This window comes from Bombyx mori, chromosome 25 (assembly GCF_030269925.1).
Source record: "Bombyx mori chromosome 25, ASM3026992v2".
In the NCBI taxonomy this organism is placed as follows: domain Eukaryota; kingdom Metazoa; phylum Arthropoda; class Insecta; order Lepidoptera; family Bombycidae; genus Bombyx; species Bombyx mori.
The window spans coordinates 4,569,876-4,588,858 of NC_085131.1; the positions used below are offsets into that span (position 1 = coordinate 4,569,876).

The following is an 18,983-nucleotide window of genomic DNA, read 5'->3' on the forward strand; positions in this document are numbered from 1 at the left end:
TCTTTTTTTTTGGAAATATATTTTTCCGCCGATATCGTGGCACTGAAAAGGCTTTTCCACCAACTGACAAGATAACGATAAATCGTCGCCCACATGTGACGGCATGTCAGTACGACGTCCGCTCCCCATATAATCGCTTCGATAAAATCAAGGTGAGATGTGTGACGTAATAACACAGTGATCTATGATATTCAAATGTCACTTTTTTCCCGCAATGTCACATTGAAGAATGTATGAGATGTTTGTTTATTTGCATAGGTACACTATGAACCCGTATAAAACTATATGCTGCCGTTTTAAGTATTTTTATTACTCGTTCGCCGCTGTTCAGATACAATTGAATGTCTTTAAGCACCACATTAACGTGGCATCTGTGCCATCAGCTCATTATCTACAACAGTAAAAAGGACCTCGTCGATGAAAAACTTTTTCATTTGATAAGCTGAATGTACCTATACGCTTATTTTTGCAAATAGCATATCTCATAATTCCGACATCCCTGCCCTATAGCGTTATAGTGGTTCATTGACCCTGTGCGTTTTTAGTCGTATAGAATGCGCGCACTGCATACATTGCTCGGTTGAAACATCTTAAGATATTGTACAGAATTTTGGTTGATTTTGTAGAGGCGTATTTTTCATTAATAAGCCCACATGCTCACAAAGTTGTTATTACTATATTCTTCGGAAAAAATCTTCAGGTAAGAGGAAAAAATCTATTATATCAATATTTTTTCTGATTAATGGTTTATGTAAAGTTTTTGTACAAAAACCGACTTGTGAACACAACTACAATGGTTCGTGGAAAAACAAGTTACGAAGAAAACACAATAACAGTGGAAAACTTTATCGTCCATCACCGGTCGGTCAAGCTTTGACCTTTTTTTTCTTTTCTCACAAATCTTATACTCGTATTTATTTTGTCCCTTAGAAGAGCCGGTATGACCTATTTGATCGCGTTTTCTGCCGAATATTCCAGAATCTCGTGAACTTCCGCCGAACATGTTTCGATTCTTCGGTGATAATATGTGAACGTCTTATAGAACTTTGTGGTTAATGAAGCAAGTTTCACGGCTTCGACGGAGTCCGAAGTCCGTGGTGCGGGAATAATAAGGACGGCAGAGCAGAAGTCCGTCTAGATTGAAATAAGTTTCGGAACGAACAAAGATTTTACCAGAGGCAGAGATTTAGAATACTTAAATGATTATTCCCGCGCTACACCTCTCCATATTATTTATTTTTTAAATAACTCAATGTAAAATGAGTTTTGATTTCTGATATTAATTAACTAAAAAATAGAACCATAGTAAAAAACGTGAGATTAAATTGTAAAAGAAGTTTTAATTTTGTCTACGATTTGTGAAAAAAAAAAAAAACAATCTTATTATTTATTGCCAATGATACCAAAGTTGAGGTATTTTTATCACGATTGTCTGTCTGGCTTCGCATTCTCATTGTGTTTTGGGGCTGATTATTTTTCATCGATTTCACGGTATTCAAATTATTCCAGCCTTTCAGGAGATTAACGTATAAACAAAAAGACATTAAGAAAAGTAGGTCTTTCTTAATATTAGACATTCTTACCAATCGAAAATTATTGAAAGCTATAAATAAGGATGTAATATCTAAATCGCATCGCATATTTAAAGCGGTTCAATATGAGGATAAAGTTATGGGCATGTTTTGTATATAAAACTCTTTTTTTCTCCAAATAATGAACAAGCGCTAAGTTACATTACTCAAAAATGCGACATTAATTCACAAATCATTACTTACTTGTACACGTGAATCCGGATTGTTGCCAATTATCGATGTCAATTATCGAACAATGTCACTGTCCACACAATATCGTCAGTCACGAATAAAATTGCATTTATGCCAATTTATCGCATCGAATATTTATTTTACTGGTGGCAGGACCTCTTGTGAGTTCGCACGGGTAGGTAACACGATCCTGTCTGTTTCTGTCGTAAAGCAGTAATGCGTTTACGGTTTGAAGGTTAGGGCAGCCGTTGTAACTATCACCATGAGGACGGGACGACGCGTCAGCGGCTGCGGACTGCGATGCGGTCCGCACTTTCGTCGTCGCTATCGTCGCCGAACATACTGTGGAAGAGTGACCCGGTCGGCGGTGTATCGCGTTCTGGCCCGGCAGGCTGGTTCTGGCCCAGCGGGATATCCCGGAATATCAGCTGCATCGCTCGGGCGGCCTGGTAGGGCCGCCGTACCGCGGAGACCAACGGCGTTGGTCATCGACTATCGCCTCGACGACCCGTCGGTCGGGCCTCCTCGGGGTGGCGCCGCGTGTCTGGTTGTAGTGTTGACCGCGGGACCGCCTAGGGGGCGCGGGGACCTCGTAGGAGGTTCGGCCCCCGGCCCGAAAAAAAAAAGCCGTTGTAACTATACTGAGACCTCAGAACTCGTGTCTCAAGGTGGGTGGCGGCATTTACGTTGTAGACGTCTATAGGCTCCCGTAACCACTTACCACCAGATAGGCCCTAAGCCCGTCAATCCATCAAATAAATAATAAATCTCCAAATGCATTGAATTGGAGTGATAGTTAATCTCTCCAAAAATTTTATCTTAATAATGTTATTAGATAGCTCTCAATATTGAATAGTCGACGAAGAAAACTTTAGAGGTCCGCATCACGAAAAATATTCATTAAGTTTTAGAAAGGTCTTTTTTTTTATTGCTTAGATGGGTGGACGAGCTCAAAAGAATAATAGTAATATAATGACAAACAAAGAAACCGTAAATGTAGTTTTAATTATCACATATTCTTTTTTAAATAGAACGAGTCCTCTCTTGCCCACATCTACACAGCGTCGTTACAAAGAAAATTTATAAACTTAATCGCCGGAGTGCCGAACAAAAGCCTGTACTCTGTGGATCCCGTTAAGGAGGCTGGTTAAATGTACTTACAGTACAAAAGAGACACAATGCGAACGCTTTAAAGGCAATAAAGGAATTGTTTACAGTTTAAATGCAAATGGGCTATCGTTTTGCTAATATTAATTCTATATATCAATTCTAAATTAATTCTAATTCTAAATATATATAAAAATAAATTGCTGTTCGTTAGTCTCGCTAAAACTCGAGAACGGCTGGACCGATTTGGCTAATTTTCGTCTAGAATTATTTGTGGAAGTCCAGAAAAGGTTTAAAAGGTAGATAAATAAGAAAATGCTCGGAATTTAATAAAAATGACAATTTTGTTTTCCCTTTGATGTGTCTTCCGTCGGCGTCGGACGGATTCCTTTTGTTTGTTTTAAGTTTATTTATATACAAAAGCTTAGGTCTTTTATTTATCGATTGAGGCACTTAGTTCTAAATATTAATTACTGGTGGTAGGACCTCTTGTGAGTCCGTGCGGGTAAGAACCACTACCCTACCTATTTCTGCCGTGAAGCCGTAATGCGTTTCGGTTTGAAGGGTGGGGCATTCGTTGTAACTACACTGAGACCTTAGAACTTATATCTCAAGGTGGGTGGTGCATTTATGTCGTACATGTCTATGACACCGGTTGTACTGTGAGCTCGTCCACCCATCTAAGCAATAAAAAAAATTTAAAAAAACTTGCCTCATTGCTCAAGTGATCAACCCAATACCACGGTCCCGTATTCGATTTCCGATCCGCTCAAAGCTATTTAGTGGTTATCTCGAATTCTCTTTACGTAATATAGAAGATAATCCTAATGAGACTGCCTATTGGGTACTTCGACGTGGGAAATTGCAACATCACCACCTATTCGTTCTACCACTCAAGCGATATAGGGGCAATAGTTAAAAATCTATTTATTAAGGACTCATTTAATAGTAGTAATAATAGCCCGAAGAGGAAGTATGCCTCCCTGGAAAATACCCATGTCTTCCGATTAATGAACGCGCAGACTATCGTGTGAAGTTTATCTTACTAATATTTTAATGTGAGAACTTGTGGGCACCGATTTGAGGTAATTTCATAATGTAATTGCTTATAGTTAGATTGCGTATAGTACACGGTCAACGATCTCGCGGCCGATCACCCACAAGATGGACAGACTTGATTAAGTCATAAACTAAGTGTTCCTTTATTGAATCTACACGTACCGCCACAAATTGAGAGAGATGGAAAAGCCTCGCAAAACCCGCAACCAAGCAATAAGACATACATAACTACGACCACTGCGCCAGGAGTGTACGACAGAGAAGAAAAAGAAGAAGAAGAAGAAGAATTGCTTATAAATTACAATATAGAAAATAATATAGCTCAATTAAAGAAAGATAGGTGGCCCGCGAATCTATATATATATGTAGGCACACGTCAGGGATGGCTGAGCGGTAGTTTCCGTCATCACTCGTATTTGGTTGAACTCAGTTTATAAAAAGTCAATAAAACCTTTTGAATAATAATTATTGAAACTCAACACACACAACTTTCACAATGACAGGATAAACCGACAGTTTCGTTGCACATACCGACAGACCGACTGACTGACTGCCAGAGACTCACTGACTGAGACGGACGGAATGACTGTCTGACACGGAATGCACGACTCTGTCCACGTACCGCCATTTTATACTGTGGCGTTACGGAGTCTACCCTTCATTTTGTGATATTTATCAAAACAACATTTCATCATTTAAAATAATAATCAAAACCACCGTCTTAATATTACTAAAAGTCGTTATCCACGACAACTAAAAGTCGTTATCCACGACATATATAAAAACGAATTGCTGGACGTTAGTCTCGACCGACCGATTTGGCTAATTTTGGTCTTGAATTATTTGTGGAAGTCCAGAGAAGGTTTAAAAGGTAGATAAACATGAAAATGTTCGGAATTAAATAAAAATAACAATTTTGTTTTTCCTTTGATGTGTCCCCCGTCCGTCGGATTCCTTTTGTTTGTTTTAAGTTTATTTTATACAAAAGTTTAGGTCTTTTATTTATTGATTAAGGCACTAAGAAGTCTGCCGGATCAGCTAGTTATCCATAAAAATTGATCCTGCAAACATTCACAATACTCAATTTCCACTCTTATTACCTTGACATACGTATCTAAAACATAGTTTTATTTTCTATAAAGACAAATGAGCTCATGGCCCACCTGTGGTAAGGTCACCAGCCCATCGACATCACGTAATTCCAGATCGAAGAACGGTACAGCCACTACATTATAAAATTTAGACTTAAGCCTTATGGCACAACGTAAGTGGCGGTGTTCACGTTTTGATGTCTATCAACCCTGGCAACCACTTAAAACCAGGTGGGCCAGTAGCTCGTTCACCCGTGTAAGCAATAAATAAAGCACAATATGCCATTTTGATAGGTCCATATAAGCCCGTAATGTACAGCAATGAGTGCTCGTGGATACACTTACCCACTTTACTTCGTGTTCATGAAATCCACGCGGTTTTTTTTTATTGCTTAGTTGGATGGACGAGCTCCCAGCCCACCTGGTGTTAAGTGGTTACTGGAGCCCATAGATAGCGTTCGTTTGCTTATAATTATTTTAGACTAGCGACCCGCCCTCGCTTCGCTTCGGAAACATTAAAACACACATGAAACCAAAAAAATAAAATAAATAAAAAATAAAAAAGTAGCCTATGTTCATCAGGGACAATGTCGGATTCTAATAAAAAAAGAATTTTTCAAATCGGTCCAGTAGTTTCGGAGCCTATTCGAAACAAACAAACAAACATTTATTAGACTGAATGTCATCGCTTTGATACATTCAAATACATAAGACAATCTAAATTTTGCATAATAGCAAACCTTAACGCATTTTAGATTGGAAGAAAACATAAATGCGACGTATACCCAACCTCAAATGAAGCCTAAAATATTTATTATTGTACGAGAAACAATATACATTTTCACACTTGTGGGAAAGAGACAAAAGGCTAAGTACATCAACTAGATTTACATTGGAAAATTTACTATCGCATAAAATAAGACTTAACTCGGCCGAACTATTCTCTCGACTGAAACTAGGCTGTTAATCAATTAGTAAAAAGGCTTAAGTTAATTGATTTCATCTCCTTAAGATTATTATTACTGACACTGTTATTACACCGCATTATTTTTTAAATTCGGACAGTCAAATAAATTATTAGTTTTTAGGCTCCCGATTAAGCCCAAGTTTTTTTTATTGCTTAGACGAGTGGATGAGCTCACTGCCCACCTGGTGTTAAGTGGTTACTGGAGCCCATAGACATCTACAACGTAAATGCGCCACCCACCTTGAGATATAAGTTCTAAGTTCTCAAGTATAGTTACAACGGCTGCCCCACCCTTTCGAAACGCATTACTGCTTCACAGCAGAAATAGGTAAGGTAGCGGTACCTACCCGTGTGGACTCCCAAGAGATCCTACCACCAGTAATTACGCAAATTATAATTTTGCGGGTTTCATTTTTATTACACGATGTAATTTTCCTTCACCGTGGAAGCCAATCGTGAACATTTGTTGAGTACGTTGAGTATATTGAGTTTCATTAGAAAAATTAGTACCTTCCTGGGATTCGAACACCGGTGCATCGCTCAACACGAATGCTCCGGACGTCTTATCCTTTAGGCCACGACGACTTACAGCTGTCAAATGAATCTACAAAAGAATTTCCGATGCAAGTTTTTCAATAAATACTTACCAGTGAGTGGATTGTGGCGTACGTATTTCAATAATTACTATTGTACGTGTCGACAAATAAAAAATACGTTATTTGCATTAACAACTATACATTCCAATTAACAATGAAAACAAAAAAAAATACTAGGTACATTATAATTATTTCGCAGATAAAAAAAAAATTAATTACAATGAAACTAAAGTATTATGATTGTACGAAATGCAAAAGTTTATTATTGTTGTTTAATATTTATATTATATAATATTCGTTGTAAAATTATATAATACTCGTTGTCCTTCCTACAAATCGACCTTTTCGAAATTTACCATTAATATTTTTTTTTTATTGCCTTTGTAGGCAGACGAGCATACGGCCCACCTGATGGTGAGTGGTTACCGTCGCCCATGGATTTCAGCAATACCAGGGGCAGAGCCAAGCCGCTGCCTACCGCATATCAATAAATCGAAAATTTTATTCCATATCTAAAAGTTATTATTATTATACCTAAACTGGAATGTTTTTTGTGTGTGTAACCTTTAATCATTACACACAAATGTAGAAAAATTTAAGGTCTCCAGTCGTCTCCGGCTTATGCGTAACGCGATTCTGGATATAAGAGCCCGTTGCTGTCCTAACATTGTTATTGTCATGCAAACGACAGTATCGCTTATACCGTTAGTTTGTAAGCCATTGAAAAAAAAAAGGTCAAACAATTTCATTCTTAAGTTTTCCAGAAAGGCGTTATGGAAACGGGACCCCATTTAGCGGAAACTAACTTAATTTTAACTACGACTGTATTCAATTGGATCTAGAGACTTCGAACTCTTGCGTTTCAGAATTAAAAGTTTTAAAATACAATTCTAAAAGTTAGAGAGGGACCGGAGTACTTTTTTCTTTTCTAACTTCGTCGAGCAGATTAAACTCTAATAATAGCTCTGATCGAATTTCGGGGAGACCATCGTTCATAAAATTATCAGCCGACGTACGTACTGATCGCGGGCACTCATTTCAAACCGCTCTTATATAAATTACGTGCAGTGTTTGAGAAGGATCGAGCAGGGGAATTAATTCCAGATGCTAAGGGACAAAATTATTATCTAAGTATAGAATTTATATACTGGGTGTTAGGAGACCGCTTCCGAAAATGAAGACATACGATAGTACTAATGACACCTTTGGTGACGGGACGAAAAAAAAAACCGATCTTGATTTAAAAAACAAACGTATCTTTAAAACGTTTTATTAGCACTATTTACGCTCCATCATGTTAGTACGGCTTTTTTTATTTTTTTTGTCAGGAGGAAATCACCGGACTTCTGCCCTCCACTGGGGAGTGAGGGCGGAGCATGTCGGAGTTGAACCGACTAATACCTCCTGTCGCTCAACAACCAGCATCCAAACCTCGCATGAGACAGACTCATGAAAAGGCAAAGGGGGGAAAGTGAAGCGTTTAGTGCGGAGCACATCTCTCCCATCACCCTCCCCCTCGGGACGCCGGAATGGCGGTCGTCGGCGTGTTAGTACGGCTAAATGAAACGATAGATTCATAAAAATACATTATTCTACTAAAAAAAAATCAGCCATGAATTTTTTTCCGTTCCATCATCAAAGGTGTCATTAGTACTATCGTCTGTCTTCGTTATGCCAGGGGCAGAGCCAAGCCGCTGCCTACCGTTTAATACTCTCCACAAGCCTCGTTTGAAGAAGGACATGTCATAGCGCTCGGGAAACACCGTGGAGGGGAGCTCATTCCATAGCAAGATGGTACGTGGCAAAAAAGGTCTCTGGAAACGCACTGTGGATGACCGCAGTGGCTCCAGGTAGTATGGATGAATTCTACTCCGGTGGCGGGCGGTGCGATGGTAAAAACGAGATGCCGGTATCATCTCGAACAATTCCTCAGAGCACTCCCCATGGAACATACGATACAAAATACAGAGGGAACCGAAGTCCCTCCGCAGACCCAGAGGTTCGTGTTTGGAAGCGGTCTCCTAACACCCAGTATATTGAGAGCTAGCTGTATTTACGTCTGTAACCACGAAACTTATAAAGTATTCGATACTTCATAATAATTTAACGACAATATAAATATCAGATTAGACTGTTAAATTAGTTTTAATTACATCTACGAATCGTGAAAACCGAAGAAAATACTAAGTACCTATATGTCGTGGGTAGCGACTTAGTAATATTAAGGATTTTTTTTATTATTATTTTGGATTTTTATTTTTTATTTTTTGAGGATTTTTTTTATTAAATGTTGTTTTGATAAATATCACAAAAATGTAAGGTAAACGCCGTAACGCCGGAGTATAAAATGGCGGTACGTGGACAGAGTCGCCCATCATTCCCGATCCTGCGGACCGAATGGAAAGCAGTCGACGTCATTTCGGATCCTCCCAAAACACATCATTTCGGATCCTCCCGATCCACTAATGGAACTTTTAGGTACCTCAAGCACCGGTCATCGTTCTTGTCGAACCTGTCGCTTGCGACGAAGGGCTCGACGAGTAAATTAACCCAGATACACAGCCCACTGAGTTTCTCGCCGGATCTTCTGCGAAGCACGGCTTTTGCTAGGATTCGTGTTAGCAACGTCATCAGGTTTGAACCCCTACAAACTTGGCGAATCTAGAATAACCCCTCGAGGTTACTAAAATAGATATATATAAATAAACATGGCTAAATAGATTGGTAACGTTCCTTTATCGTTATTTTAAAGCAATTTAACCATGGAGCACTTCTCACTGTAGCCGGCAGTGTGTTCCAAAAGCCTGGATGATGAATTAATGGCCAAAGAATGATGATGAATGCCCAGGTATTTTCAGTCTCAAGGTATCCGATAATCTCAAGGGAAAATTATGCGTATCACATAATGACGAAAACTGGGACGACGGCGAAAGCAACCCTCAATGGGTTGAGCAATGAAACGTATCGGTCGATCACCCCAATTTTAAAATCGCTCAAGGCTTCTTCTTTATCACGCTCTTTGAATATTTATAAGAGACCCGCTCCACATTTTACATAATATGCCGATAAATATACTATTATCTACAGAATTATATTATATTCGGTTGAAGAAGCAAAATTGTATAGTTTTTGTGTAAGTACCTACATAACTTATGAAATCGTATTATCATCCGTTACTAAGAACAAAAAGATATAGCTTAAGACACGCAACGTACTAAAATATACTTAAAACAACTGACACAAGCAATTTGCTATAATATGGATGTATCCAATATTTTTGTTATACATATTTATACGTACGTAAGAACAAGTACAATCCAAAGGTAGCACTTTTGTGTTGGTATCGAAAGTCATATAAAATGGACAACTAAAAGTCATATAACATGGACAACTAAAGTGGCGGATAAAAGGCGATTGCGTGCAGCAGAGATGCGAATGTTGCGATGGATGTGTGTAGTAACGAAAATGGATAGAATACGGAATGAATATGTTAGAGGAAGTCTGAAAGTGGCACCTGTGACAGAGAAGCTGAGAATTGCACGTTTGGGATAGTATGGACATGTGATGAGACGAAATGAAAATGAGGTTGGTAAGAGAATGTTAACTATGAATGTGGAAGAATATAGGGGAAGAGGTAGACCTAAGAAGAATGGATAGATTGCGTGAAAGACGATATGGGTAAAAGGGGAGTGAGCGAAGAAATGGTATATGATAGAAGAGTATGGAAGGACGGAAAAAATGTTGCGCCGACCCCAGGTGACTAGGAGAAGGACAGGATAATGATGATGATGATGATCGAAAGTCATATAACATTTCGTCTTCATTTTCTTCCTAGCGTTTTCCTGGTCTAGTGGGTCCGCTTTACTACTTAAGCTCTTTCACTTTGGCCGGTATTCGGCATTCTTCTGGGTCAGGTTATTCTCCTCCATATCCGCCTTTACCACATCCAACCAGCTTTTCATATTGTCATATAACATTTACATTCACGAAATGTGTATATTATGTAATTATCAGTAAGTACGGCAGTAAAATATTGCTATCTCTTTCGCACCATCGAATTTTAAGCAGCGATGACGTCATAAGTCGCAATGGAATAATTATCTCCTTCACCGTATTTAAATTTAGAATTTCGTGTTTCGATAAAGTCTTAGAGATCAGTATAATATTCAGTTTATTTTAAATCCCATAAATGCTTATATTATAGAAGAAGAAGAAAATCTCAACATTTTAACCAATAGAATTACAAAGTAGCAAATGTGTAGATAGCACGCAACGCCATTTTGTTTCACCAATTATGGATACATAATGGCTACATACAAAGTTAGCGCTATCTTCGATGATGATAATAAAAAGCGCTATTTTAAACACTGACGCTTCGTTTAATTAAACGCATACGACTCATGACCACGGCAATATTTTTTAAATCTTTTGCATAATTTACATTTTTTGAGGAAGTACCTATTTGGACCGTTTCTGCGAAATTCAATGCAGTAAATTTATCGAGGCGTGAAAGGCTATTTAGTTAAAGCGGTATTTTTGCAACAGGAGGTACATATGAAGTTTAAAATGTAGAAAAAAAAATCGGTTGTCTGTAAAAGTCGGTTTACTGACGATAGTTGCGACGTGACAACGTCATAAGAAAATACTGATGGAATGGTTTCATTTTTCAATTATCGCAATTATCGTTGCTATAAACAATTGACACCACATTCACTTTTCACTGAACTTCATACTTGACGAAAACATGTAAATGTATTATTGTATAGCAGCTGTCCACGCGGATGCATCGCTCACTCAAGTAGGAGAGAGACAGATGTCGAACGCTGCCGAACGCGGAGGCCGATTGTGCCTCTTTGTCGCTCGTTGCGCGCTCTCGCTTGCACTTCAAGCCTTAAATGGAACGCCTCAGAGCGTGGTAACGCCGTATGAGTCATGTTTTTTCGTGCGTGCAGCTGGCTCCATCGAATTATAAGACGTTGTCACGTCAATATCATGACAAAAAAAACATCTTCAGCTACTTATTTGAATGGGGTAAACATAATTGAAGTTCAATTAAACACATGGAATTTGTTGATGCTAATGCCAAATAAAACGGGCCATTAATAACAATGATAAATGTCGCGTATTAAGCGGAATGTCTCTTAAGCCAAATAGCTTTTCACCCCTTGATATAATTATTATTAAAACTTACGAAGATTCAGTCTTTATTATTAAATCGTTAGTAATGTTACCATTCCTACTTGAAAGACGGGCGTAAGTTTGGAAACGGAAAAGTTACCTCTGAGATACGTAACGTTTGTGACAAGGTAAATAATTTAGCTTCGCAAACGAACAAGCAAACAGTGGCCTTGGGCGAATATACGGAATCCCCGTTGTCAGAACCTCTGATATGTATCACATTTTCCATGTAAATACGTCGCTAACACGTGTTTCAAGAACACGGCTTTCACAGAATGAAACCACCAAAATTATACATTTGCGAGTGTGAACTTTGGTTCCAACAGCCAGCAAACAAATACACACATTGCATAGTTCCCTTGATGCTATATTGCTTTATTTGTAACTCCACTTGTACAACTTTTAGGTACATATGTCCCCCACTAAAGAATACACCGCTTTTTTTTGTTTTTTTCGACTACCGCCTTTTTTTAATATGCCTCGTCCCCACTAGTGCCATCGCTCCCACCAACAGTGTTGCCATATGTCAATCCGAAAATTGTCTTACCATGATAAATTTTATATTACAATTTACAACAAAGCTTACATGAGATTACTGATGCCTTTTGCTGCGGAAAAGCATTCAAGTTAAAAACAAAAAGGTGTGACAGCCATTTTACTATACAATCGAAGATTCGATCCGAATGACAGAACAGAATAATTCGATTAAATCCTACCATATACGTATTCCAAATTAATTTAAATAAAAACACATCGAGGTTGCAAATTTTAAAAAATAAACTGATTTCTTATAGCATTTTATTTCAGAGATTGAGTCTCGCATGCTCGATTGCACGTAAATATTCCGAATAATTTAAATCGATTTATTGAACGACAATCAGTAATTAATTTAAATATCGATGTACGTCATCGGCAACTTTGTATAACACTTGTGAACTGCAAACGGTTCAACGAGGCGTTGACCTAGTATTCAGTTAAGTGACTAACCATTAACTGCGAAGAAGACGGTTCAAAATTATAATATAATATTTGTAATACTTTAATAAATAATCGATAAAACCGATTTAATGAATAATACGAATATTTACCATCATTTTTATTAGGTAAAAGTATTGTTTTTAGAATACCTTTAGATAATTTTAAACTTACATTTTAATGAAGAGCCTGCCTGGCCTCGTTGTTCTGAGCTCTGGCCTCGCTGACACGAGATCAAAACTAAAAATCACTGAAGTTTTTCACTCACTTCTCACACATCGAATTTAAATTCACCACTCGACATCGTAACGTGACACACTCGCGATCGCGAAATCATACGACACAAACTCCACGTCCTCGCTCTACGGCAGATGCCGGGATACTGAATGAAATGAAACCAGATTCCATCGACAACGCTACGAGAACAAATTTTCATTTTCTTTCCCTCATTTCCAAGAAACGTTGCTCCTGAGATCCTGAACGGATCGGTAGGAGAGAATTTTTAAGCATTATACACAGACACAAGGATTCGTATGATATTTAACGAGAACTTAACCTTTTTGAATAATTAAATTTTTAATAGAGTATGCCTACATAAAAAAGGCTTCACTGATGTGCTACAGAATTGTCTATTCGTAATTAAATGCAAAAGTCAGCCATATTAAATTGTTTTTAATAATCGTTTTTTCTCGTGCGGAGGCAATCTTGTGATTTGTTTGTTCTTTCATCGATTTCATTCGAATCTGGATTAAGCCTTCCCGTTTCCTTTCAATCTTTTCTTCTCGTGAAAAGTGACATTTTTTATCTACGCAGGGCTGTCCAATCCATTAATCTGATGTTGGATAATTGATGATTTCGGCTAAGGCTCTCACGTCACTATTGTAGGTCGTTTGGATAAAAACATTTAAAATTAGCGTACCGATGAAGCGGTTTTGAATATTTGTAGCAATTATATTTAATTTTGACTTCGCCTCTTTAACAATAATGACTTAAGCCCGTAATGGACTATTTATAATTACTAGAGGTACCGCCGTAGTCGAAATTCGACTATAATTAATTGGAATTGTAAGTTTTTACACTATTATGATTGTTTTTTATACTTCCATAATCACAAATTTGGCCAAGGCTACTCTATAAAAGTATATTAATAAAGACAAACAATATTTAATTTTAATCGATTCTCAATTTGACCACAGACGTCAAGAACAAAAGTTTGACAATAAATAGTTTGCATGCGTGTGTGCGTCAAATACATGGTATGTAGTTTGTGTATGTTTTCTTTATTGATTTAATGTATCTTTTATGCATTATTTTAAAAATATATTAGCATTGTGCACTTCTTCTCTATATTCTCTATAAGTGTGGAAAATTTCATACTCCTCCGTCCGCGCAATTTTCGTAAAAAGGGACACAAAGCTTTTGCTTCACGTATTAATATATAGATGACTTAGTCGTACAAGAGAGATGTGTTGGTGTTCTGTTAATGAGAAGTTTAGTTATTTATGTTTCTGATATTCAGAACAAAGAAGAAAACCATGTGTGCAGGTCAATGTACAAAAAAATTCATAAATTAAAAAAATATTGACAAACAGACAAATAATAAAGAAGCATTACTTTTTCCCATTACATAATTACTAAATCAAAAGTTACGTCATAGGTATATTTATAAAGCAATTTTGGTGAACAATAGACGCGTAGACCAATTGAATGTGATTCGCCGATTTCTTGCTCTCAGTAAGGTCAGTAATGCACTATGAATCGGAAAAAAGAAGAAGAGTAAAAAAAAACGACATTTTTAAATAGCTAAGTAAATAATTATTAAATAAAAGACGGTTTAAAACTTCAACAAACCGGCTTCTTTGTAGTTTAGTGGTTTCGACGCGGACTGCTGTATCTATTATTTAGAAAAATAATTTAAAAAGTATTTATAAAACGCAAGAGAGCAGAACGATGCCAAAAAATATGTGACAAACAAATAAATTATAATAAACTACTTATAAATACACATGAAAGTTAAAATGTAATATTATCTACTAAAATGCACAAAATGAGATTTATATACATAATAGTACAATTATTAGTAAATTTATGAAAGGTAAATAGAAAAAATCCCCTTTCACAGCAGAAACCCTTCCCACCTGTGTAGTAAATACTACTTGTATAGTTTAAGACTGATGAAACTTCACAATTAATGGCTTATAAATTAAATTGTTACATACAAAACAGTACGATCCAGGTGGCGCGCGAATAGTTTCAAGAAATTTATATTTTTCACACAATTAGTAATTGTATGATGATTAGCAGGGGGGGCTGCCAAGGGCTGGATGAGAGAGGCCGAGGATCGAGCTCGGAGGCGGGCAATTGGAGAGGTTTATGCTCAGCAGTAACGTGCTATAAGCTGAACATCGGGGCGTCGAATATCTGTCGCATGTAGTTGTTGATTCATTTACTGATCAGGACAGGAAAAGTATAGACTGCCGTGTTGACTTCTCACTATATTAATTAAATATGCAATTTCGAAAAGGGCACATGACGCATATTTTGTCAAATACGTTTTTTCATATACATGTAGTTTTGAGGCTTACCTACACCCATTTTATAATAATTCCAGTAATTTTCAATTGCTAATTAACACTAAAATATATCTCAAAAGTTAATATTTTAAATTTTACACTGCTTTAGAAAATAATCAGTTTTTTTTCATTTCCTGAACATTTTACATTTTCAGAGATGTGCTCTTTTCGAAATTGCATATTCATTGTACAGACGCTAAAATTACTTAAACAATCAAGGATTACAATAATAATTCGTGATTTAAAGCCAATGGGTTTGTGTATTATTTCCGCGTGCGACGCTGTCAACAAGAGAATAGAATGACTTGACGTTCACCTCCCATGACAAACCGTCTTCTCGCAATAAAATAGTATAATCTCAAAATTTACTAATTTTACAGGAGAGTGTTTTAAAGGTGTTAAACCTTGATGTGATATTTTTAATATTAATCATCTTTGCAACACTTTTTTTTATTTTTTACAATTATCTGTCTTTTAAAGTAGGATTATATTATGTATTAATTTTGTTAATAGTAGTCAAAACAGGTAAACTAAAAATAAACTATGCTCTTTTGACAGTAATTATTAGAATAATACTGATGATACCAAATGATTCCACATACGAACTCAATTTCGAATATTTTTTGGAAATTGTACACTTTTAATGCGAAAAGACGAAACTCAACTCCATCCGGTGTTACCCGCTCTTGATTAATATTACCATTTAGTCAAATTTAAAACGATTAATCGTAATCAAGATAACAGAATAATTTACGAAAATTTTCATATAGAAAATAACTATAACTCACAAAATGAACTGATTTTCATTATCTAAAAATGTCACGCTCCGTTTTGTATAGAATAATTTAAAGTTAGCCAGTAACTCGATTATCAACCTACGCTTTTTGGTGAGTGGTAAAACCAGCGACTAACATGATGATACTAAAAATTATATATGAAAATTGAGATTTTGCGAATGCATTTGATAAGTGTATGTTTGTCTCTAATTATGTCGTTTTTTCTTTTTATCGAGTTTCAAATTAATCAAATATAAAACAAGACTTAAAAAATGTACTTCCTTTTTTAAAAGTTTTTCATCGGTTTGTTCATTCATCATTATTATTTTTTATCGATGCATTATTTAAAGATATGTATATATTAATACGTGAAGCAAAAACTTTGTATCCCTTTTTACGAAAATTGCGCGGACGGAGGAGTATGAAATTTTCCACACTTATAGAGGATATAAAGAAGAAGTGCACAATGCTAATTTTTTTTTTTAAATAATGCATAAAAGATAGATTAAATCAATAAAGAAAACATTACACACACTACATACCGTGTATTTGACGCACACACGCATGAATTCTATTTAATGTCAAACTTTTGTTCTTGACGTCTGTTGTCAAATTGAGAATAGATTAAATATTGTTTGTCTTTGTTAATATTTTTTATAGTGTAGTCTTGGCGAAATTTGTGATTATAGAAATATCAAATACAATCATAATAGTGTACAAACTTACAATTCCAATTAATTATAGTTGAATTTCGACTACTGCGGGACCTCTAGTATAGTAAAATACATGTAACCTCTATACGATTTATCTTAAAAGCGGTTAATATGTTGTAAAGATGACATAAATGGAAGTTTGAATATTGAAACATCAGAAGAAGGATCATTAGAAATATAAAAGCAATTTGAAATTTTGAAATATAAAAAACATACAAAAGTGGTGAAGCAATAGCTTTAAATGTTGTTTCTCTTTATAGAGCAACTCAATTTGTCCTATAGTTTTACTAAGCTAACACGGTATTTTGATGTAAATAAAATAATAGATTATATACTTATATTCAAATGTAATTTACGCGGCCGTATCGAAAGCACCGTATCCTAGAAATTGTTCTTCGAAGATAAACAAGTAGTTTGTCATTATCATATTATAACACAGAGCCTCTATTAAAGCAAAATCAAAGTTTACGTCTTCTACAAGGCTCTCCGACTATTGCGATTTAATGTTTCCTTAATGTTAGCATAATATTGTGTTACATTAAATTATAATATCGAAGCACGATTTTCTTAATACAAACAGCCCACACATTACCCACGCAATTAGATACGTCTATAGTACATTGTGCACCAAGGGAGAAAAGTATGAGATGTCCTGCTTTTTTCCCTTGGTGCACATACTATTTTTTCTCCTACCAGGCCGAAAGTTCGTGGAGTACTGAGCCGGGGTCCAGGGGCGAAGCCCTGGCGGAGGCATGGGGGAGCGGAGCCCCCCTTACTCATAAAAAAACAATTTAACTGTTTTTTTAATTTTTAAATAAACTACTAATTTCAATAAACTTAAATAAGGACTGTCTGATGAACTCATCTTTGTTTAATACTTCATTATTAAATTTTATTGCCTATTGTTTATTTCACTTTGGCGGAGAATTTTAGGTGCGTGAGAGCAGACGTAGACACTAACGCGCATGCGCACAGGCAGGAAAAGTTACACTTTCTTCCCTGTACAGCGGGAGGAAAAGTTAGACTTTCTTCCCTGTACAGTGGGAGGAAAACCGAACTTTCGGCGTAGGTAGGAGAAAAAAGCCATTGTCATACAGTGTGCTTAGTGCGAGTTTTTTAATGTTCTTGATAGCGTAAAAGTTAACTCAAATTAGGGGCTACAGGGCAACCGCTTGGAGCGCTGTTCCAAACTGCAAAAAGTTTTGAGTTAACTTTTACGCTATCGAGAACGTTAAAAAACTCGCACTAAGCACACAGAATCGTGTAAGTGAATATTAGCTTTAATTGAAGACATCAAATACGTAATTCGAATCTACTTAAAATTCGTTTTGATAAGGATTCGCTTGTGGTAATTTCGTTTTTTGGTTCTGTGGTACCATTTTTGGAACCCGTGTTCAAATTTACTCAGACTCTTTTTTTTTATTGCTTAGATGGTTGGCCGAGCTTACAGCCCACCTGATGTTGAGTGGATACTGGAGCCCATAGACATCTACAACGTAAATGCGCCACCCACCTTGAGATATAAGTTCTAAGGTCTCAGTATAGTTACAACGGCTGCCCCACCCTTCAAACCGAAACGCATTACTGCTTCACGGCAGAAATAGGCGGGGCGGTGGTACCTACCCGTGCGGACTCACAAGAGGTCCTACCACCAGTACCTCCCGCGCAGACAGAGCTCACAAGCATTACTGATTCAAGGACCCACTAATTAGTGGACTAATTGCTGATTGCTGGGCCGAAAGGCGCGAGTTCGATTCTCACATCGAGCAAAATCATGTAATGAACAGTTTTGTTTGCTCTTTGTCTGTATAAGTAGGTATTAAAATGTGTTTTAACAACCACAGGCTCCCATTGTACAGAGAAGTTCATAGCCAGATGGCAGTGTGTGACTTGTTCCCTATTATTACTATTGCTATATATTCAACAGTAGGCAGCGGCTTGGCTCTGCCGCTGGCATTGCTGACGTCCATTAGCTACGGTAACGACTTACCATCAGGTGGACCGTACGGTCGTCTACATACACGGCCAATTAAAAAAAAATCATGACCTATGTGGGATTGCCAAAGCCAGTATAGGACTTTTTTTCTAGTTTGACAATAGTCTCGAATCATCTGCGGATCCGGGTATGCTGATAACTTCAAGTATCGGATGATATTCTCCTTCGTATAGACTCTGGCTATTATTA

At 36.8% G+C, this 18,983-nt stretch overlaps 1 protein-coding gene across 3 annotated transcripts in view; it reads right to left on the bottom strand.

Annotated features, from left to right (window-relative positions):
- LOC101741141 (uncharacterized) overlaps nucleotides 1-13,121 on the bottom strand; it is a 428,733-nt gene extending 415,612 nt beyond the window's left edge. For 2 of the 3 annotated variants that reach the window (XM_021353563.3, XM_062676060.1), the window contains exon 1: nucleotides 12,911-13,120. In XM_021353563.3, the coding sequence (XP_021209238.2) occupies nucleotides 12,911-12,912 (2 nt within the window). In that variant the 5' untranslated portion in view covers nucleotides 12,913-13,120. Of the gene's footprint in view, nucleotides 1-12,910 lie in introns of all 3 variants that reach the window. The other variant, XM_021353562.3, reaches the window with a different exon arrangement.
- Between the last annotated feature and the right edge of the window lie 5,862 nt (nucleotides 13,122-18,983).